Source organism: Ranitomeya imitator, chromosome 8 (assembly GCF_032444005.1).
Source record: "Ranitomeya imitator isolate aRanImi1 chromosome 8, aRanImi1.pri, whole genome shotgun sequence".
Classification (NCBI taxonomy): Eukaryota; Metazoa; Chordata; class Amphibia; order Anura; family Dendrobatidae; genus Ranitomeya; species Ranitomeya imitator.
In genome coordinates, this window is record NC_091289.1 from 73746091 (window position 1) to 73770514 (window position 24424).

The 24424-nt window shown below is 46.9% G+C and overlaps 1 protein-coding gene across 1 annotated transcript in view; it reads right to left on the reverse strand.

The window, feature by feature from the left end:
* The window catches only part of ST13 (ST13 Hsp70 interacting protein), a 245178-nt gene that overhangs the window by 193725 nt on the left and 27029 nt on the right, over window positions 1-24424 (reverse strand). The window contains exon 4 of the mRNA XM_069737082.1: window positions 3518-3588. Within this exon, the coding sequence (XP_069593183.1) occupies window positions 3518-3588 (71 nt within the window). The remainder of the gene's footprint in view (window positions 1-3517; window positions 3589-24424) is intronic.

The following is a 24424-nucleotide window of genomic DNA, read 5'->3' on the forward strand; positions in this document are numbered from 1 at the left end:
GTCCCGCTGCTGGTCCGGTCAAACGGGTGTCTCTGGTCCGCTGCGGTGCCTCCCATCTTCATTACAAGACGTACTCTTCTGATCTTCAGCCACGGCTCCGGCACAGGCGTACTTTGCTCTGCCCTGTTGAGGGCAGAGGATAGTACTGCAGTGCGCAGGCGCCGGAAAGGTCAGAGGCCGGGCGCCTGCGCACTGCAGTACTTTGTCTGCCCTCAACAGGGCAGAGCAAAGTACACCTGCGCCGGAGCCGTGGCTGAAGATCAGAAGAGGACGTCTTGTAATGAAGATGGGAGGCGCCGCAGCGGACCGGAGACACCCATCCGACCTGACCAGCAGCGGGACCGCCCCTGGGTGAGTATAATATAACGTCTTTTTCTCCTCTTTCAGGTAACATCGGGGGCTTATCTACAGCATTACAGAATGCTGTAGATAAGCCCCTGATGCCGGTGGGCTTACCTCACCCGCGATTTTCGGGGTGACAGGTTCCCTTTAAACAAAAGTTCTGAATTTATTAGCACCGCCTGTATCTTTTTTTTTTTTATATATAATTGCCAATTATTATTATTATTATTTATTATTATTATAGCGCCATTTATTCCATGGCGCTTTACATGTGAGGAGGGGTATACATAATAAAAACAAGTACAATAATCTTAAACAGTACAAGTCATAACTGGTACAGGAGGAGAGAGGACCCTGCCCGCGAAGGCTCACAATCTACAAGGGATGGGTGAGGATACAGTAGGCGAGGATAGAGTTGGTCATGCAGCGGTTTGGTCGATCGGTGGTTACTGCAGGTTGTAGGCCTGTCGGAAGAGGTGGGTCTTCAGGTAATTTTTGAAGGTTTCGATGGTAGGCGAGATTCTGATGTGTTGTGGTAGAGGGTTCCAGAGTAGGGGTGATACGCGAGAGAAATCTTGTATACGATTGTGGGAAGAGGAGATAAGAGGGGAGTAGAGTAGGAGATCTTGTGAGGATCGGAGGTTGCGTGTAGCTAAGTACCGGGAGACGAGGTCACAGATGTATGGAGGAGACAGGTTGTGGATGGCTTTGTACGTCATGGTTAGGGTTTTGTAGTGGAGTCTCTGGGCAATGGGGAGCCAGTGAAGGGATTGACAGAGGGGAGAGGTTGGGGAATAGCGGGGGGACAGGTGGATTAGTCGGGCAGCAGCATTTAGAATAGATTGGAGGGGTGCGAGAGTGTAAGAGGGGAGGCCACAGATCAGGAGGTTGCAGTAGTCAAGGCGAGAGATGATGAGGGCATGGACTAGGGTTTTTGCAGATTCATGCTTGAGGAATGAACTGATTCGTGAAATATTTTTGAGTTGAAGTCGGCAGGAAGTGGAAAGGGCTTGGATACGTGGTTTGAAGGAGAGATCAGCGTCAAGGATTACCCCGAGGCAGCGAGCTTGTGGGACTGGGGAGAGTGGGCAGCCATTTACTGCAATGGATAGGTTCGCTGGGGGGGGGGGGGGGGGGGGGTCGCATGAGATGGGGGAAAGATGATTAATTCTGTTTTGTCCATGTTAAGTTTCAGAAATCTAGCGGAGAAGAAGGATGAAATAGTGGACAGACATTGAGGGATTCTGGTTAGAAGGGAGGTAATATCTATCCAGAGATGTAGATCTGTGTGTCATCAGCATAGAGGTGATACTGAAAGCCATGAGATTCTATGAGCTGTCCCAGACCAAGGGTGTAAATGGAGAAGAGCAGGGGCCTAAGGACTGAACCTTGTGGGACTCCGACAGATAGAGGGCGAGGTGAGGAGGTCGTGTGTGAGCGGGAGACGCTGAATGTCCGGTCTGTTAGGTATGATGAGATCCAGGATAGGGCCAAGTCTGTGATGCCAAGGGATGAGAGGGTCTGTAATAATAGGGAATGGTCCACTGTGTCAAAGGCAGCCGACAGGTCGAGGAGGAGGAGGACAGAGTAGTGTCGCTTGCTCTTGGCGGTTAAGAGGTCATTGGCGACTTTAGTTAGGGCAGTTTCAGTGGACTGGTGTGACCAGAAGCCAGATTGTAGGCGGTCGAAGAGGGAGAAAGAAGAGAGATGGGAGGACAGTTCCAGGTAAACGTGTTGTTCCAGTAGTTTGGAGGCATAGGGGAGAAGTGATATAAGACGATAGCTAGATACAGAGGATGGGTCAAGAGAAGGCTTTTTGAGGATAGGTGTGATGGAGGCATGTTTAAAGCTTGAGGGGAAAACACCAGTTGTTAGTGATAGGTTGAAGAGATGGGTTAGGGTTGGGATGAAGACTGTGGTGAGGTTTGGGATGAGGTGGGATGGGAGCGGGTCAAGTGCACAGGTGGTGAGATGCGATCTTGAGAGTAGAGTGGAGAGTTGATCTTCTGTAATGGTGGAGAAGTTGGTTTTGGAGGTGGAGGGCTGGGAAGTCGGGAGGAAGGGCTCTGGGGGTTGTTGACCAAAACTGTCTCTAATGCTATCAATCTTCTGCTTAAAAAATGAGGCAAAGTCTTCAGCGGAGATAAGTGGGGAGGGAGGAGGTGCTGGGGGACGGAGGAGAGAATTGAAGGTGTTGAATAACTGTTTAGGGTTGTGAGACAGAGAGGATATGAGAGATGAGAAGTAGGTTTGTTTAGCTGTGGTGAGTGTGGTCTTGAAAGTAGTGAGGGACTGTTTGAATGCGATGACGTGCTCGTTAGAGTGGGATCTTTTCCATCTGCGCTCAGCAGCCCTGGAAGCTCGCCTCAGTTCTTTGGCCAGGCTGGTGTGCCAGGGCTGTCTGTTGATTTTGCGAGCTTTGGTATGTGTAAGTGGGGCAGCAGATTCCAAAGCTACAGCTATTGTGGTGTTATATAGAGCGGCAGCATCATCCGCATTGTGTAGGGAGCTTATGTCTGTGAGAGGGAGGAGGGATTCAGAGAATGAATGTAGGTCAAGATGTTTAAGATTTCTGCGAGGGTGTGAAAGTTTGTGGGGTGGGGATTGTAGACATGGAGTGGAGAGAGATGAGAATGTGAGAAGGTTGTGGTCAGAGAGTGGAAGAGGTGTGTTAGAGAGGTTAGATAGAGAGCAGAGGCGGGTGAAGATGAGGTCCAGTGTGTGACCGTCTTTGTGAGTGGCTGCAGAAGACCATTGAGTGAGGCCGAAGGAGGAAGTGAGAGTTAGAAGTTTAGTGGCAGCTGAGAGGGAAATGTCAATGGGTATGTTGAAGTCGCCCATGATGATAGTGGGGATGTCCGCAGAAAGGAAATGAAGTGCCAATGTCCGCAGAAAGGAAATGAAGTGCCAATGGCCTGAAGAGTCACATTGCCAGGTCAACGTAATGAAAGTCGTAAATCAATGCAGCTTTTACTTTTACACCATTTCACCCCATTTAATTGTTTTATCCCTGTTTTTCAGTACATTATATGGTAAAATAAATGGTGTCATTCAAAACTACAACTCATCCCTCGCATAAAACAAGTTATTATACAGCAATGTCAAAAGTAAAAAAAAATAAATTATGGCTTTTGAAACAAGGAAACAAACAGAAAAAAACAAACATTTTTTTTACCTCCAAGTCATCATTTCCCATTTCTTGAGGGTCTTCATCATCTGCAGCAATCACTCCTTCATTATCAATTTCTGGGGGGAAAAAATAATATATCAAAATATAAATACTCCTTGTTCCAAATTATTATGCAAATGACATTTTTCTCGGATTTTCCTAAATGGTCTGTGCAAATAACAGTCAGCCTAATAAAAGTCATCACCTGTTAGAGTATACATCGAATTTTATTGAAGAAACCTCCCAATGATAACAGTATAATCTCCAAAATGAATAAAAACTCAAAATACACTGTTCCAAATTATTAGGCACAGTAGCATTTCTAAACCTTTGATATGTTTTAAAGAACTGAAAATGCTCATTTGTTGAATTTGCAGCATTAGGAGGTCACATTCACTGAACAAAAAAGCTATTTAACTCCAAAACATCCTAACAGGCCAAGTTACATGTTAACATAGGACCCCTTCTTTGATACCACCTTCACAATTCTTGCATCCATTGAACTTGTGAGTTTTTGGAGAGTTTCTGCTTGCATTTCTTTGCATGAAGTCAGAATAGCCTCCCAGAGCTGCTGTTTTGATGTGAACTGACTCCCACCCTCATAGATCTTTTGCTTGATGATACTCCAAAGGTTCTCTATAGGGTTGAGGTCAGGGAAAGATGGTGGCCACACCATGAGTTTATCTCCTTTTATGCCCATAGCAGCCAATGACTCAGCTGTATTCTTTGCAACACTCATGCATGAAGATGATTTTGCTCCTGAACGCACGTTTCTGCTTTTTATACCATGGAAGAAAGTTGTCAGTCATACTCTATATACTTTGCAGAGGTCATTTTCACACCTTCAGGAACCTTAAAGGGCCCTACCAGCTGTTTCCCCATGATTCCGGCCCAAAACATGACTCCTCCCACCTCCTTGCTGACGTTGCAGCCTTGTTTGGACATGGTGGCCATCCACCAACCATCCACTACTCCATCCATCTGGACCATCCAGGGTTGCTCGACACTCATCAGTAAACAAGACTGTTTGAAAATTAGTCTTCATGTACGTCTGGGCCCACTGCAACCGTTTCTGCTTGTAAACACTGTTTAGGGGTGGCCGAATAGTAGGTTTATGCACCATAGCAAGCCTTTGAAGGATCCTACACCTTCAGGTTCGAGGGACTCCAGAGGCACCAAGCAGCTTCAAATAACTGTTTGCTGCTTTATAATGGCATTTTGGCAGCTGCTCTTACTCCAATGAATTTGTCTGGCCTCATTATGCATTTATCTGCATGAACTCTGTCTGTGCTGTTTCAGTCACAATTCTCTTCACAGTATGATGATCACTCTTAAGTTTTTGTGAAATATCGAATGTTTTCATACCTTGTCCAAGGCATTGCACTATTTAACGCTTTTCAGCGGCAGAGAGATCATTTTTATTTCCCATATTGCTTGAAACCTGTGGCCTGCTTAATAATGTGGAACATCATTTTTAAGTAGTTTTCCATTAATTAGAATCACCTGGAAAACTAATTATCACATGTGTTTAAGGCCATGTTCACACAGTGCGTTTTTAACTGCGGAACCGCCGCGATTTTGCCGCTGCGGGTCCGCAGCTGTTTTCCATGCAGGGTACAGTACAATGTACCCTATGGAAAACAGTTACCACTGTGCACATGATCCTGAAATTCAATAAAAAAGCCGCGCTGAATAGCCGCGGTAAAAAAGAAGTACCAGGTCACTTCTTTTTGCGGAACTGCAGCGGTTCTGCACCCATTGACCTCCATTGTGAGGTCAAACCCGCAGTAAAACCCGCAGACGAAAAAAATATCTGCGGGTTTTCTGCGGTTTGTGGTGCAGAACCGCTGCAGCAGGAAGTGCGTGGGCGGAGTGTGGCTGCCCCCCCCCCCCCCCCCCCCCGTGCTCCAATCCCACCCCCCCATGCTCCGATGCCACCCCCCCCATGCTCAGACGCCCCCCCCCCTAAACCCCCCCCACCGTGCCCTCATCTCCCCCCCTTATACTTACCGGGCCTCCCGGTGTCCGTCCGTCCGTCTTCTCCCTGGGCGCCGCCATCTTCCAAAATGGCGGGCGCATGCGCAGTGCGCCCGCCGAATCTGCCGGCCGGCAGATTCGTTCCAAAGTGCATTTTGATCACTGAGATATAATCTATCTCAGTGATCAAAATAAAAAAAATAGTAAAATGACCCCCCCCCCAGAAATCTTGATTGTTTGTTTCTGACCAAATACTTATTTTCCACCATAATATGCAAAAAAAATGATAAAAGACAATGTGATTTTCTGGATTTTTTTTTCTCAGTTTGTCTCCCATAGTTGAGGTCTACCTATAATGTAAATTACAGACGCCTCTCATCTTTTTAAGTGGTGGAACTTGCACTATTGCTGACTGACTAAATACTTTTTTGCCCCACTGTATATATATATACATATACATACACTAGATGGTGGCGCGATTCTAACGCATCGGGTATTCTAGAATGCCCAGCCACGCAGTATATAAACACAGCCCACGCAGTATATAAACACAGCCCACGCAGTATATAAACACAGCCCACGCAGTATATAAACACAGCCCACGCAGTATATAAACACAGCCCACGCAGTATATAAACACAGCCCACGCAGTATATAAACACAGCCCACGCAGTATATAAACACAGCCCACGCAGTATATAAACACAGCCCACGCAGTATATAAACACAGCCCACGCAGTATATAACACAGCCCACGCAGTATATAACACAGCCCACGCAGTATATAACACAGCCCACGCAGTATATAACACAGCCCACGCAGTATATAACACAGCCCACGCAGTATATAACACAGCCCACGCAGTATATAACACAGCCCACGCAGTATATACAGTTGTGGCCAAAAGTATTGACACCACTGCAATTCACTGTCACTGATCACTGTCAGATAATACTCAGTTTCTTCCTGAAAATGATTGCAAACACAAATTCTTTGTTATTATTATCTTCATTTAATTTGTCTTAAATGAAAAAAAACACAAAAAGAATTGTCCTAAAGCCAAATTGGATGTAATTCCACACCAAACATAAAAAAGGGGTGGACAAAAGTATTGGCACTGTTCAAAAAATCATGTGATGCTTCTCTAATTTGCGTAATTAACAGCACCTGTAACTTACCTGTGGCACCTAACAGGTGTTGGCAATAACAATCACACTTGCAGCCAGTTGACATGGATTAAAGTTGACTCAACCTCTGTCCTGTGTCCTTGTGTGTACCACATTGAGCATGGAGAAAAGAAAGAAGACCAAAGAACTGTCTGAGGACTTGAGACACCAAATTGTGAGGAAGCATGAGCAATCTCAAGGCTACAAGTCCATCTCCAAAGACCTGAATGTTCCTGTGTCTACCGTGCGCAGTGTCATCAAGAAGTTTAAAGCCCATGGCACTGTGGCTAACCTCCCTAGATGTGGACGGAAAAGAAAAATTGACAAGAGATTTCAACGCAAGACTGTGCGGATGTTGGATAAAGAACCTCGACTAACATCCAAACAAGTTCAAGCTGCCCTGCAGTCCGAGGGTACAACAATGTCAACCCGTACTATCCGTCAGCGTCTGTATGAAAAGGGACTGTATGGTAGGAGACCCAGGAAGACCCCACTTCTTACCCCGAGACATAAAAAAGCCAGGCTGGAGTTTGACAAAACTTACCTGAAAAAGCCTAAAACGTTTTGGAAGAATGTTCTCTGGTCACATGAGACAAAAAGTAGAGCTTTTGGGGCAAAGGCATCAACATAGAGTTTACAGGAGAAAAAAAAAAGAGGCATTCAAAGAAAAGAACACGGTCCCTACAGTCAAACATGGCGGAGGTTCCCTGATGTTTTGGGGTCGCTTTACTGCCTCTGGCACTGGACTGCTTGACCGTGTGCATGGCATTATGAAGTCTGAAGACTACCAACAAATTTTGCAGCATAATGTAGGGCAGTGGTCCCCAACTCCAGGCCTCGAGGGCTGCCAACAGTGCAGGTTTTCAGGATTTCCTTAGTATTGCACAGGGGTTGGAATCATCACCTGTGCAGATGATCACATTACCACCGATGCAATACTAAAGAAATCCTGAAAACCTGCACTGTTGGCGGCCCTCGAGGACTGGAGTTGGGGACCCAAGATGTAGGGCCCAGTGTGAGAAAGCTGGGTCTCCCTCAGAGGTCATGGGTCTTCCAGCAGGACAATGACCCAAAACACACTTCAAAAAGCACTAGAAAATGGTTTGAGAGAAAGCACTGGAGACTCCTAAGGTGGCCAGCAATGAGTTCAGACCTGAATCCCATAGAACACCCGTGGAGAGATCTAAAAATGGCAGTTTGGAGAAGGCACCCTTCAAATATCAGGGACCATGAGCAGTTTGCCAAAGAAGAATGGTCTAAAATTCCAGCAGAGCATTGTAAGAAACTCATTGATGGTTACCGCAAGTGGTTGGTCGCAGTTATTTTGGCTAAAGGTTGTGCAACCAAGTAGTAGGCTGAGGGTGCCAATACTTTTGTCTGGCCCATTTTTGGAGTTTTGTGTGAAATGATCAATGTTTTGCTTTTTGCTTCATTCTCTTTTGTGTTTTTTCATTTATGACAAATTAAATGAAGATAATGCCAAAGAATTTGTGATTGCAATCATTTTCAGGAAGAAACTGAGTATTATCTGACAGAATTGCAGGGGTGTCAATACTTTTGGCCACAACTGTAACAGCCCACGCAGTATATAACAAAGCCCACGCAGTATATAGCAATGTGGGCACCATATCCCTGTTAAAAAAAAAAACTTAAAATAAAAAATAGTTATACTCACCTTCTGTCGGCCCCCGTATCCAGCCGAGACCTTTACCGATGCTCCTCGCGACGCTCCGTTCCCAGCAATGCCTAGCGGCAATAACCGCCACGTCATCTCGGGGCATTGCCACAATGCATTCTTGGGACCGGAGCATGAGTAGCGGGAAAGGCTGCGGCGGACTTCGGAAGGGGAGAATATAATTTTTTTTAATTATTTTTAACATTCTATGTTTTTACTATTGATGCTGCATAGGCAGCATCAATAGTAAGAAGTGAAGCGGTGTTTAATCCTGCCCCAATATTGCAGAAACAAAATCAGTGACCCAGGATTTCTGTTACAGACAGACGGAAGTTAGAAACAGGCGGAAGTACCCCTTGGGCAATTATATATATAATATATAGATACATACATACACACACACACACACACACACACACACATCACCAATTACGAAAAATAAGGGGCTCAGATACTATAAGACTACTTTCACACTGGCGTCATTCGACGCACGTCACAATGCGTCGTTTTGGAGAAAAAACGCATCCTGCAAAGTTGCCAGCAGGATGCGTTTTTTCTTCATAGACTTTTATTAGCCACGCATTGCGATGGATTGCCACACGTTGCACCGTTGTGCGACGGATGCGACATGTTTTTGCAGTCCGTCGGGACAAAAGTTGCTTGCAACTTTTTTTAGTCCGTCGGGTCCACTTTTTCCGACCGCGCATGCGCGGCCGTAACTCCGCCCCCTCCCCCGGACCTTACAATGGGGCAGCGGATGCGTTTTAAAACTGCATCCGCTGCCCCTGTTGTGCTTTTACTTCACAGCATGCGTCGGTACGTTGGCCCGACGCACTGCGACGGGCCCGTACCGACGCTAGTGTGAAAGTAGCCCAAGTAAGGAACGGTGTACTCATATCTGATGAAGATTTCACCTGTGCACTCCAAGTAAACAGTGAACATTTTTGGTAAATCAAACAAAGATATTAAGGCTGTGTGCACACGTTGCAGATTTTTCACGATTTTTCGCTATAAAAAAATCGTAAAATCCTTTTCTCCAAGACGCTCATTGGGGGACACAGGACTGTGGGGTGTATGCTGCTGTCAATAGAAGGCTGACATTAAGTGATACAAAAAAGTTAGCCCCTCCCCTGCAGCATATACCTTCCTGCTGGCTCTCAGCTAACCAGTTCGGTGCAAAAGCAGTAGGAGATCAATAACATCAAGTATTTCTCCTTCACCTCATTGGGGGACACAGGACTGTGGGATGTCCTAAAGCAGTCCCTGGGTGGGAAATTTACTCACCGGAATAATATCCAGGCATCTGCCACCTATAGGTGCGCTACCGATGCCTAAAAGAACCCTTCTACCCAGACTTGCATCCGCAGAAGTCTGAGCATGGACACTATAGTGTTTGGGAAAAGTATGCAAACTAGACCAGGTTGCTGCCCTGCAAACCTGTTCTGCCGAAGCCTGTTGCCGAAGCGCCCAGGAAGCCCCCACTGCCCAAGTGGAGTGTGCGCTGATCCCTGCCGGAACGACCAAGCCCTTGACGCAGTAGGCTTCCTGAATTGCAGATCGAATCCACCTGGTATGGTCAATAAAGATGCAGTGAATTCCTTCCTGCGACCCTCAGGGAGGACGAACAACGCATCAGTCTGTCGAAAAAGTGTTGTCCGTGGAATGTACCTTCTGAGCGCTCTTACTAGGTCTAGCGTATGGAGATCTTCTTCCACACAGTGTGTTGGTGCTGGGCAAAAAGAAGGTAAAACAATGTCCTCGTTAATGTGGAACAAGGAAACCACCTTTAGTAAAAAAAAAAAAAAAAAAAAAACACACGAGGGTGCTGGCCTGAGCACCACCTTGTCCTGATGGAACTGTAAATACGGAGCCCGGCAGGACAAAGTCCCCAGCTCCGAGACCCACCTAATGGAAGTTATTGCCACTAAGAACACGACTTTCCAGGAAAGGTAGGATAAAGAGACATCCTGAAGAGGTTCGAAAGGAATTTCCTGCAAGGCACTTAAGACCATGTTAAGGTCCCAAGCATCCAGGGGGGGGGGCTTTGTAAGGCGGCACCATGTGAACGACTCTCGGTAGGAAAGTCTTCACCTGTAGATTGGTTACAATCTTACGCTGAAAAAGAACTGACAAGGTTGATATTTGTCTCCTTAGGGTACTTGGTGCAAGTCCTGAATCCAGACCAGCTTGGAGAAAAGCTAGAATGTTAGGGATAGAGAAACACAGTGGTGGAAGCTCACGCTTTCTGCACCATGAAAGGAAATTCTTCCAGGTGTGATGATAAATATGTGCTGAGACGGATTTCCGTGCGCTAATCATGGTAGCGGCTACCTTTTGGGAAAACCCGGCCTGCCTCAGAATCCAAGATTCAATGGCCAGGCCTTCAAACACAGGGCCCCTAAGTTCTGGTGGAAGATCGGGCCCTGAGACAGTAGATCGGGGCGCCCTGGAAGCCGCCAAGGAAATTCGGCGAGCAGCTGCACTAGGTCTGCGTACCATGACCGACGAGGCCAATCTGGGGCGACCAGGATTGCTGGGACTCCTGTCTTGACCTTCCTGACAACCTTCGGGAGCAATGCCAGAGGGGGAAACATATGGGAGCCGAAACTGGTTCCAAGGTAGTACTAACGCGTCCACGGCAATCGCCTGTGGATCTCTATACCGGGCGACAAACCTGGGTACTTTGGTATTCATCCCGGAAGCTATCAGATCCGCGTCCGAGGTTCCCCAGCGCTGGTATATTTGCTGAAAAACTTCGGGATGGAGAGACCACTCCCTGGATGCAAGGCCCTGACGACTTAGAAAATCCGCAGCCCAGTTTTCCTCACCCGGGATGTGGGCTGCCGAAATCACAGAGTGATTCTTCTCGGCCCAGTAGAGGACCTGATTTTACCTCGTGCATGGCCGCCCTGCTGCGGGTACCCCCTTGGTGATTTATGTATGCCACTGCTGTGGCATTGCCCGATTGAATCCGGACTGGGCGGCCTGCAAGAAGCTGATGAAAATGCTGCAGCGCCAGTGAAACTGCCCGAAACTCCAAAAGATTGATCGGGAGGGTTGATTCCTGCGAGGGCCAGCGTCCCGGGGCTGTGTGGTGGCAAAACACTGCTCCCCAGCTGAGAAGACTGGCGTCTGTCGTGACTACCAACCAATGTGTTGGGAGAAACGCCTTCCCCTGTAGTAGAGAAGGGCTCGTCGACCACCATGCGAGAGCCTGCCTGACCTGGGGAGACAGACATCACTTGTGGTTGAGAGAACACGGATTTTTGTCCCAAACTGCCAACGGTGCATGTTGGAGAGGACGAAGATGGAGTTGCGCAAATGGCACTGCTTCTATTGCTGCTACCATCCTTCCCAAGACCCTCAAGCAAAAGCGGATTGTATGGTAGCCCGGTCGGCGCAAAAACCCTCACCTCCTGCTGGAGGGTCAGGACCTTGTCCCGAGGCAGAATTGTCAACCCTTGTGAGGTGTTGAAGATAATCCCTAAAAAAATTTTTTTCGAGATGGTACAAGGGACGATTTCTTTAGATTCACCAGCCACCCTAGGCGAGAAAGAGTATCCAGAGTAATGTTGACACTTTCCTCGCAGTCCTGACAAGACAGCCCCTTGATAAGGAGATCGTCTAGATATGGCAAGACGAGTATGCACCGGGAATGCAGGATGGACAGCACTGCTGCCATGACCTTTGTGACTACTCTGGGTGCGGTGGCCAGCCCGAAAGGTAAGGCTGTGAACTGAAAATGTAGGCTGCCTACGGCAAAACGTAGACATTTTTGATGCGAAGGACATATAGGAATGTGAAGATAGGCATCTTGAATATCGATTGAAGCCAAGATATATCCCTTCTCCATTGCCGCAATGACCTATCGGAGAGACTACATTCGAAAGTGACAAATGTTGACGAACCTGTTTAAACATTTCAGGTCCAAAATGGGCCTTACAGTTCCATCTTTTTTGGGAACTATAAACAGGTTGGAATAAAACCACTGAAATCTCTCCTCCTTTGGAACAGGAGTGATGACCCCGCGGAGTCGAAGGGATTCTACAATTTCGAACAGGGCTTGTACTCGGGATTCTTAACTGGGAAGTCGGGAGGGAAAGAACTGGCATGGTGGGGGCTTGACAAACTCTATCTTGTACCCTGAGAACACTAGTTCTCTTACCCACCTGTCGTGAACCACCGTGAGCAAAGACTGATGAAACCTACTTTGTCGGTGGCGATCGGAGACTGCCTCCAGTCATTTGGCTGAAAACCATGGAGATGACAGCAGCATTACCATGCATGGTAACTCAGTCTCGCTGTCTATTTGCTGATTTGCACAATGCACTTTCTTTGATTGGTCCCTATGGATATATAATGCAATGCAATGAGCTTATCTTCAGTCTCCCTCGTCAAAGCTGAAGCGAAACACGTGTTGGGCCGTGCGGGCTTATCATCAGGGTATGTCTGACCATGGAAATATTTCACATGATTACATTTTGGTGCACTTGGTAACTATTTGATGTTATTTATATTTTTGTTTCCCCCTTTATTTACTGTGCACAGCACTTTATTATATCTATTTTGGGGGTATACTATTTATCTATCTATATAAGCTTACTTATGCACAGTGTTCACTTTAAATGGATACTTTCCTGATACATGCACTTTATATTGTACCATTAACACGCAGTGCAATGTGACTTATTTGGTGCCCTTTTAAGGTAGTTTATTATTTACTATTTATTTAGATTTTTCTTTGTAAATTTGACTTTTTTGTCACTGTATTTATTTTTTGAGTATTTTTTCTTTTTTTTTTTGTAATATCAACTCTGCTATATGCACGATATTCACTTTATTCTTTACTTTTCAATATGGAACATACTATGTCATGTGAACAGTGCAATATAAGCAAAATTACCTCAACTTTTGATCATTTATAGTGAGATTTCCACAGTGCACGATATTCACTTTATTCTTTATTTTTCCATATGGAATATACTATGTAATGTGAACAGTGCAATATAAGCAAAATTACCTCAACCTTTGATCATTTATAGTGAGATTTCCACAGTGCACGATATTCACTTTATTCTTTATTTTTCCATATGGAATATACTATGTAATGTGAACAGTGCAATATAAGCAAAATTACCTCAACCTTTAATCATTTATGGTGAGATTTCCATGCTCGTTACATTATCTGATTCCCTTGGAAATCAATTATTCAAATTTTACTGACATGCCCTTGTATGATAACCTGCATTCTACTGCCACCTGGTGGCCTTTCCTGAATTTTAAACTGTTATTATTGTGTTTATAATAAAATTTATATTTTAATCTCATATCATTGGTTGTTGTTTCATATTTATAGGTGTTATATATGAAAACCTATGGGACCTAGATCCCCTTGATCTTGGCAGCTGGGACCGCATTCTTCCCAAAGGGTTGGCCCTGTATGAGATCTGATGATCTCTGTCCTGATTAGGTCGACCTGGGCCAATCGGGATTTACATTGAGGTCCACCTGGTATTAAGAAAGGACTTGAACCGTGCCTGGAACTGGCAACGATAAGGCTGTTTAAATCTTTTGCTGTGGGAGAAAATTGCTTTTCCCTCCTGTGGTATCAGAAATGAGCAGATCCAGTTTTTTTCCCCAAATACGCGACCACCCTGATATGTGAGAGTTGTAAAGGATTTTTTTCGAGGTTGAATCCGCCCGCCATGTTATCAACCAAAGGGCCCTTTTAATGGCAATTGCATTAGCGGCCGCCAATGCCGCACAGTTCGCAGCATCTAAAGACGCATTGATCAGGTAGCTCCCAGCAAGAGCCATCTGATTCGACATTTCTGTCAAATCTGCTGGTAGATCCCTCTCCTGTAGAACCTTAGTCAAAGATTCTGACCAAGAAATCATGGCCTTAGCTACCCAAGTCGCCGCAAAAGAGGCCAAAGGGGCTGAACCTGAAGCCTCAAAAACTGAACGAGCCAAACTTTCTATGAGCCGATCAGTTGGATCCCTAATACAGGAACTGTTGGGAAGGGAAAACAGTGTGTTAGAGGCCAAACGAGAAACCGGTGGATCTACCGAAGAGGATTCTGCCCACTTCTTACGCAACTCAGGGGTGAACGGGTATCTGGCATTTAGGGCTTTTAGTCCAGAAAAACACCTGTCTGGACGCTCCATGTGACGTTGGACCTAGAGTTGAGCGACCTTGACCTTTTTAGAGTCGAGCCGGGTTTCGCGAAACCCGACTATCTCAAAAGTCGGGTCGAGTGAAATCGGCCGATTATGACGTAAAGTCAGGATCGACCGAAACACGAAACCCAATGCAAGTCAATGGGGCAGCATAGTCGGCAGTGAGTGGGGGCCAGGAAAACACCTAGAGTGCCCATTTTAATGTCAAAACCATCCATTCTTCTTAATGAAGCTTGTCAAGCGTAATTTACCTTATAATAATTGGAAGGCATTTGAAATTGGGGGTCATTTGGCTAAAGTTGTGGTGGGTAGGGCTGGTTCAAGTAATTAGTGGGCCCAGGAAATCTGGACCACGTCACGGCAGTGGAGCAGGGAGAGGTAAGTATTTCAACTTTGCAAGTGCTGTGAACCTGAGCAAGCAGGGGGGGCCCACTCGTTGGCATTGGCACTGGCACAGGGCCCCTCAAAGTACAGCGGTGTGTTTGCACGGCGGGGGGCGCATCCCACCGGCAGCAACACTTTTGCGTACTATGAGAGGCCCTGTGCCAGTGACGTCGCCAACTAGTATTCCTCCCCCCACCTGATGAAGGAACCTGCACTTTCATCTGCACCTTCCTCTTTGTCCCCGTGTAAGGTGGTATGGTATGCGGGAAGAGCAACCTGACTTTCAGCAGGGTCACAATGTTGTTGTGTAGCGTGCACGGGGAATGTTGCGTTATGGGTCAATGTACCAGCAGACTCATCTATCACTGGCTGGGCAATGGGCAGGATGAGGAGGAAACACAGATATAGGCCCAAAGAATAAAGTTGGCTAAATGCAGTTCAAAATTGGTAACACAGGAATAACCAGGGGGCATTGCAGTGGAGGACAACTGGAATGAGAGGCTGACACAGAGAGTAGGCCCAAATCAGTAATTAGTCGAAATGCAGTTCAAAATTGGCAACCGTAGTAAACAGGCGGCACAGCTTTGTTCAGTGGAGGAGAACAGCAAGGAGTGGCAGACACCGATAGTAGGCCCCAACCCAACTAGTAGGCCAAATGCAGTCTAACATTAACAACTACTTAACGAGCGCCTGAAAACGGAATTTCAGGACAGGAAACCAGGAGAACAGCAAGGAGCGGCAGACACTGTTAGTAGGCCCCAAACCAACTAGTACGCCAAATGCAGTTGTTCCATTTAACCACAATTTAACGAGAGCCTGAAGATAGAAGCTCAGGAAAGGCAACCTGGAGAACACCTTGGAGTGGAACACACCATCTCTCTCCACCCCATACCCATTTTGTAGGCCTAATGCAGTGTAGTTTTCTACAACTACTAAACGAGAGTCGGAAGACCGAAGCAATGGCAAGGCAACCTGGGGAACACCTTGGAGTGTAACACACCATCTCTCTCCACCCGATACCCATTTTGTAGGCCTAATGCAGTGTAGTTTTCTACAACTGGCAGATGAGGTTTAACAATGATAAATGTAAGGTTATACACATGGGAAGAGGGAATCAATATCACCATTACACACTGAACGGGAAACCACTGGGTAAATCTGACAGGGAGAAGGACTTGGGGATCCTAGTTAATGATAAACTTACCTGGAGCAGCCAGTGCCAGGCAGCAGCTGCCAAGGCAAACAGGATCATGGGGTGCATTAAAAGAGGTCTGGATACACATGATGAGAGCATTATACTGCCTCTGTACAAATCCCTAGTTAGACCGCACATGGAGTACTGTGTCCAGTTTTGGGCACCGGTGCTCAGGAAGGATATAATGGAACTAGAGAGAGTACAAAGGAGGGCAACAAAATTAATAAAGGGGATGGGAGAACTACAATACCCAGATAGATTAGCGAAATTAGGATTATTTAGTCTAGAAAAAAGACGACTGAGGGGCGATTTAATAACCATGTATAAGTATATAAGGGGACAACACAAATATCTCGCTGAGGATCTGTTTATACCAAGGAAGGTGACGGGCACAAGGGGGCATTCTTTGCTTTTGGAGGAGAGAAGGTTTTTCCACCAACATAGAAGAGGATTCTTTACTGTTAGGGCAGTGAGAATCTGGAATTGCTTGCCTGAGGAGGTGGTGATGGCGAACTCAGTCGAGGGGTTCAAGAGAGGCCTGGATGTCTTCCTGGAGCAGAACAATATTGTATCATACAATTATTAGGTTCTGTAGAAGGACGTAGATCTGGGTATTTATTATGATGGAATATAGGCTGAACTGGATGGACAAATGTCTTTTTTCGGCCTTACTAACTATGTTACTATGTTACTATGTAACTACTAAACGAGAGTCGGAAGATCGAAGCAATGGCGAGGCAACCTGGAGAACACCTTGGAGTGTAACACACCATCTCTCTCCACCCCATACCCATTTTGTAGGCCTAATGCAGTGTAGTTTTCTACAACTACTAAACGAGAGTCGGAAGATCGAAGCAATGGCGAGGAAACCTGGAGAACACCTTGGAGTGTAACACACCATCTCTCCCCACCTCATACCCATTTTGTAGGCCTAATACAGCCTACTTTCCGACAACTACTAAACGAGAGCATGAAGATCGAAGCTCAGGAAAGGCAACCTGAGGAACACCTTGGAGTGTAACACACCCTCTCTCTACACCACAGAAGGGCTGATTCTTAGGAAGGAAGGCTGTCGGAAAGAAGCAGGGCGCGTCCGAGGGTGATTATATTCTTATTAGGTATATACTCACCCTCGGACGCGCCCTGCTTCTTTATTTGTAATGAATGTTTATTTGCAATGTGGTTTTGACTTACTCTATTTTTTTGGTAAATAATGATTTTATTATTTTCATTGTTTTGCATCTTCTTGGCAATAATATAAAGAAGACGCGACAGGACAACACTCGGTGGATGCCATATCTGTGTTTTAAATTGAAAAAAACTTTCAGTTAACTACTTGCAGGAGAAAGTTATTGTAGCTGGTGGCCATTTTTAGTACTGTACCAGATTTTTGTTGTATGTGTTTGTTTTTAATGTTAAAATGTCTGCATTTGATATCTCTCCAGTATTTTCTTTTTTATAAGCAAAATACTTATTTTTATATTTTCTGATGTTGGTTCAAGGGGTACACAGGCAGCAGTAGACAGGTCAGTGGAGGCCTAGTGGAAGGAGGGACCGCAGACAGGCTTCGAAGCCCTAACATAATAAATTGGGCTGGCTGTAGGCAATTTAAAATTGGTTCCAGGGGAACCCGGGCAGCAGTAGACCGGTCAGTGGAGGCCTAGTGGAAGGAGGGACCGCAGACAGGCTTCGAAGCCCTAACATAATAAATTGGGCTGGCTGTAGGCAATTTAAAATTGGTTCCAGGGGAACCCGGGCAGCAGTAGACAGGTCAGTGGAGGCCTAGTGGAAGGAGGGACCGCAGACAGGCTTCGAAGCCCTAACATAATAAATTGGCCTGGCTGTAGGCAATTTACAATTGGTTCCAGGGGAACACGGGCGGCAGTAGACAGGTCAGTGGAGGCCTAGTGGAAGGAGGGACCGCAGACAGGCTTCGAAGCCCTAACATAATAAATTGGGCGGGCTGTAGGCAATTTAAAATTGGTTCCAGGGGAACCCGGGCAGCAGTAGACAGGTCAGTGGAGGCCTAGTGGAAGGAAGGACCGCAGACAGGCTTCGAAGCCCTAACATAATAAATTGGGCTGGCTGTAGGCAATTTAAAATTGGTTCCAGGGGAACCCGGGCAGCAGTAGACAGGTCAGTGGAGGCCTAGTGGAAGGAGGGACCGCAGACAGGCTTCGAAGCCCTAACATAATAAATTGGGCTGGCTGTAGGCAATTTAAAATTGGTTCCAAGGGAACCCGGGCAGCAGTAGACAGGTCAGTGGAGGCCTAGTGGAAGGAGTGACCGCAGACAGGCTTCGAAGGCCTAACATAAGAAAAATGTCAATACAATGGTATTGACAGTGCCAGGCATTGAAGGATGTCAGCGCATAGACTAAACATTGGTGGAGCTGTGAGAGAAAATTTTGCAAGTGGTAGAGCACTGTTTGACCTGGGGGGGGGGGGGGGGGGGGGACTGTCTTGTGGCCGGCGGTACAGGCCCAGGGCCCCTCATATTACAACGGTGTGTCTGACGTTGGGTGCGCACCACCACCGCCAGACACTTTATTGTACTATGAGGGACCTAGTGGCAGTGCCGTCGACCAAAAGCGGGCACACCCACCTCTTCAGACAAACAGTACTCTCACGGGTGCTGGCGCCAAGTGTCGATACCACGGCCCCGTGTGGGGACTTTGGCCATTTAGGGAGGTGTTAACATGTCGGATGCTGGACAATCAGGTGCTGCAAATTACGAGATTGGAAAAGTCGTTCAGAATAGTCCACAGGCAAGACCTTTACATAGGAAAGCTTGGTGTCAGCCGGGCAAGGTGGGGCAAAAGATTTCGAAATCCAGTTGTGGTTCATTTTAATGAAGGTTAGATCATCTACATTTTGGGTAGCCAGAGGAGTCCTTTTTTCTGTTAGTATTGAACCTGCAGCACTGAATACTCTTTCTGATAGGACACTAGCTGCCGGGCAAGCAAGCTCCTGCAATGCATATTCTGCCAATTCTGGCCAGGTGTCTAATTTTGATGCCCAGTAATCAAATGGGAATGACGGTTGAGGGAGAACGTCGATAAGGGATGAAAAATAGTTAGTAACCATACTGGACAAATGTTGTCTCCTGTCACTTTGAATTGATGCTGCAGTACCTGTCCTGTCTGCGGTCATAGCAAAATCACTCCACAACCTGGTCAGAAAACCCCTCTGGCCAACGACACTTCTGATTTCTGCCCCTCTAACACCTCTGGTCTGCTGGCCCCTGCAGCTCGTGTTAGAACGATCACGGGCGCTGTGTGCAGGGAATGCCAGAAGCAAACGGTCAACAAGAGTTGATTGTTTGGTTGCTAATATTAGTTCCAAGTTCTCATGTGGCATTATATTTTGCAATTTGCCTTTATAGCGAGGATCAAGGAGGCAGGCCAACCAGTAATCGTCATCGTTCATCATTTTTGTTATGCGTGTGTCCCTTTTGAGGATACGTAAGGCATAATCCGCCATGTGGGCCAAAGTTCCAGTTCTCAAATCTGTGGTTGTGCTTGGTTGAGGGGCAGTTTCAGGCAAATCCACATCACTTGTGTCCCTCCAAAAACCACAAGCCGGCCTTGCCGTGCCAACAATTTCCACTGGCCCCGGAAAAGCTTCCTCATTAAAAATATAATCATCCCCATCATCCTCCTCGTCGTCCTCCTCCTCCTCTTCGCCTGCTACCTCGTCCTGTACACTGCCCTGGCCAGACAATGGCTGACTGTCATCAAGGCTTTCCTCTTCCTCAGCTGCAGACGCCTGATCCTTTATGTGCGTCAAACTTTGCATCAGCAGACGCATTAGGGGGATGCTCATGCTTATTATGGCGTTGTCTGCACTAACCAGCCGTGTGCATTCCTCAAAACACTGAAGGACTTGACACATGTCTTGAATCTTCGACCACTGCACACCTGACAACTCCATGTCTGCCATCCTACTGCCTGCCCGTGTATGTGTATCCTCCCACAAAAACATAACAGCCTGCCTCTGTTCACACAGTCTCTGAAGCATGTGCAGTGTTGAGTTCCACCTTGTTGCAACGTCTATGATTAGGCGATGCTGGGGAAGGTTCAAAGAACGCTGATAGGTCTGCATACGGCTGGAGTGTACGGGCGAACGGCGGATATGTGAGCAAAGTCCACGCACTTTGAGGAGCAGGTCGGATAACCCCGGATAACTTTTCAGGAAGCACTGCACCACCAGGTTTAAGGTGTGAGCCAGGCAAGGAATGTGTTTCAGTTGGGAAATGGAGATGGCAGCCATGAAATTCCTTCCGTTATCACTCACTACCTTGTCTGCCTCAAGATCTACAGTGCCCAGCCACGACTGCGTTTCTTTCTGCAAGAACTCGGACAGAACTTCAGCGGTGTGTCTGTTGTCGCCCAAACACTTCATAGCCAATACAGCCTGCTGACGTTTGCCAGTAGCTGCCCCATAATGGGAGACCTGGTGTGCAACAGTGGCAGCTGCGGATGGAGTGGTTGTGCGACTGCGGTCTGTGGACGAGGTCTCGCTTCTGCAGGAGGACGAGGAGGAGGAGGAGGGGGTGCGAATGGCTACAGCCAACTGTTTCCTAGACCGTGGGCTAGGCAGAACTGTCCCAAACTTGCTGTCCCCTGTGGACCCTGCATCCACCACATTTACCCAGTGTGCCGTGATGGACACGTAACGTCCCTGGCCATGCCTACTGGTCCATGCATCTGTTGTCAGGTGCACCTTTGTGCTCACAGATTGCCTGAGTGCATGGACGATGCGCTCTTTAACATGCTGGTGGAGGGCTGGGATGGCTTTTCTGGAAAAAAAGTGTCGACTGGGTAGCTCGTAGCGTGGTACAGCGTAGTCCATCAGGGCTTTGAAAGCTTCGCTTTCAACTAACCGGTAGGGCATCATCTCTAACGAGATTAGTCTAGCTATGTGGGCGTTCAAACCCTGTGTACGCGGATGCGAGGCTAAGTACTTCCTTTTTCTAACCATAGTCTCATGTAGGGTGAGCTGGACTGGAGAGCTGGAGATCGTGGAACTAGCGGGGGTGCCGGTGGACATGGCAGACTGAGAGACGGTGGGAGATGGTATTGTTGCCGCCGGTGCCCTAGATGCAGTGTTTCCTACTACGAAACTGGTGATTCCCTGACCCTGACTTCTTTGGCCTGGCAAAGAAACCTGCACAGATACTGCAGGTGGTGCAGAAAATGGTGGCCCTACACTGCCGGAAGGGATGTTGCGTTGATGACTAGCTTCATTGGCCGAGGGTGCTACAACCTTAAGGGACGTTTGGTAGTTAGTCCAAGCTTGCAAATGAATGGTGGTTAAATGTCTATGAATGCAACTTGTATTGAGACTTTTCAGATTCTGCCCTCTGCTTAAGGTAGTTGAACATTTTTGACAGATGACTTTGCGCTGATCAATTGGATGTTGTTTAAAAAAATGCCAGACTGCACTCTTTCTAGCATCGGATACCTTTTCAGGCATTGCAGACTGAGCTTTAACCGGATGGCCACGCTGTCCTCCAACAGGTTTTGACTTTGCCACGCGTTTTGGGCAAGATACGGGCCCGGCAGATGGAACCTGTTGCGATGTTGATGCCTGCTGCGGCCCCTCCTCCTCCGCTTCAGAACTGCTGCCGCCTGCACCCTGTTCCCCCAATGGCTGCCAATCGGGGTCAAGAACTGGGTCATCTATTACCTCTTCTTGTAGCTCGTGTGCAACTTCGTCTGTGTCACCTTGTCGGTCGGTGGTATAGCGTTCGTGATGGGGCAACATTATTATGGCTGGCAATCAGGCAACACAGCGTGCAGTAATCAGCGCACATACAGAGATCTGGCAATAACCAAAAACAATAAGACGAGCTCTGAGACGTGGAATCTCTGTAGACTGCAGTACCTGATCTATCCTCATACAACTATAAGCAGCAGTGGATTGCGCCTATCACTACCTATGCAACTCGGCACTGCCTGAGGAGCTGACTAGCCTGAAGATAGAAATACAAGCCTGACTTACCTCAGAGAAATACCCCAAAGGAATAGGCAGCCCCCCACATATAATGACTGTTAGCAAGATGAAAAGACAAACGTAGGAATGAAATAGATTCAGCAAAGTGAGGCCCGATATTCTAGACAGAGCGAGGATAGCAAAGAGAACTATGCAGTCTACAAAAAACCCTAAAACGAAAACCACGCAAAGGGGCAAAAAGACCCACCGTGCCGAACTAACAGCACGGCGGTGCACCCCTTTGCTTCTCAGAGCTTCCAGCAAAAGATAATAGCAAGCTGGACAGAAAAAACAGAAAACAAACTAGAAGCACTTATCTAGCAGAGCAGCAGGCCCAAGGAAAGATGCAGTAGCTCAGATCCAACACTGGAACATTGACAAGGAGCAAGGAAGACAGACTCAGGTGGAGCTAAATAGCAAGGCAGCCAACGAGCTCACCAAAACACCTGAGGGAGGAAGCCCAGAGACTGCAATACCACTTGTGACCACAGAAGTGAATTCAGCCACAGAATTCACAACACAACATAGTCTCATCAGGGTCTGATTCTTGATCAGCACCCTGCGAGGGCAATGTTGTGGTCTGAGTCAAAGGACCAGCATAGTAGTCTGGCTGTGGCTGTGCATCAGTGCACTCCATGTCAGATTCAACTTGTAATGGGCATGGACTGTTAACTGCTTCACTTTCTAAGCCAGGGACGGTATGTGTAAAGAGCTCCATGGAGTAACCCGTTGTGTCGCCTGCTGCATTCTTCTCTGTTGTTGTTTTTGCTGAAGAGGACAAGGAAGCGACTTGTCCCTGACCGTGAACATCCACTAACGACGCGCTGCTTTTACTTTTACCAGTTTCACGAGAGGAGGCAAAAGAGCTAGAGGCTGAGTCAGCAAGATAAGCCAAAACTTGCTCTTGCTGCTCCGGCTTTAAAAGCGGTTTTCCTACTCCCAGAAAAGGGAGCGTTCGAGGCCTTGTGTAGCCAGACGACGAACCTGGCTCCACAGCTCCAGACTTAGGTGCAATATTTTTTTCCCACGACCAGCTGATGCTCCACCACTACCACTACCCTCATTACCAGCTGACAATGAACGCCCCCGGCCACGACCTCTTCCACCAGACTTCCTCATTGTTTTAAAAACGTTACCAAACTAACGGTATTTGTTGCAGTCACACAACTTACACGGTGAGCTATAACTTCAGTATGATTTAGCTACCCCTTTACAGGTGGGTGAGACCACAACGAAAATCAGGCACAATGTTACACACTCTGTTGTTGGTGGCAACAAATGAGAGAGATGCCACACACGCAGGACTGTCACTGAAGCGCAAATGTAAATATTAATCTCCCACTGATTTGTGTTTTTTTTAAAAAAAAAAGGAGACTTTAGAAAAAAAAAAAAATGATTTTTTAAGGAAGAATTTATAAACCAAATAAAATGAAATGATTTTTTCAGGGAGAATTTAGAAAACAAATAAAACATAAAATAGCCTTTCTAGGGCCCACTGAGTGAGAGAGGACGCACACAGGAGTCAGGAGTGGCACACAAGCCCAGAGGCCAATATTTATCTCCCACTGATTGATGTAGTGATTTTTTTCAGGTAGATTTTAGAACCCAAATCAAGCAAAAAAATAAATAGGCTTTCTATGGCCCACTGAGTGAGAGATGACACAGACAGGGATGGCACTCTAGCAGAAATGCCAATCTTAATCTCCCACAAAAAAAAAAAAAAAAAAAAAGGAACTGTCCTTCAATTACTATCTCCCTGCAGTAATCTCAGCCAGGTATGGCAGGCAGCAATAAGGAGTGGACTGATGCACAAATTAAATAAAAAGTGTGGACAAACAAACAAGATAGCTGTGCAGAAAGGAAGGAACAAGAGGATTTGTGCTTTGAAAAAAGCAGTTGGTTTGCACAGCGGTGTACACACAGCAATGCAGCTATCAGGGAGCCTTCTAGGGCAGCCCAATGAGCTACAGCGCTGAGGGGGAAAAAAAAAAAAAAAAAAATGTAGCTTCCACTGTCCCTGCACACCGAAGGTGGTGTTGGGCAGTGGAAATCGCTACAGCACAAGCGGTTTGGTGGTTAATGGACCCTGCCTAACGCTATCCCTGCTTCTGACGAAGCGGCAGCAACCTCTCCCTAGGCTCAGATCAGCAGCAGTAACATGGCGGTCGGCGGGAACGCCCCTTTATAGCCCCTGTGACGCCGCGGACAGCAAGCCAATCACTGCAATGCCCTTCTCTAAGATGGTGGGGACCAGGACCTATGTCATCACGCTGCCCACACTCTGCGTTTACCTTCATTGGCTGAGAAATGGCGCTTTTCGCGTCATTGAAACGCGACTT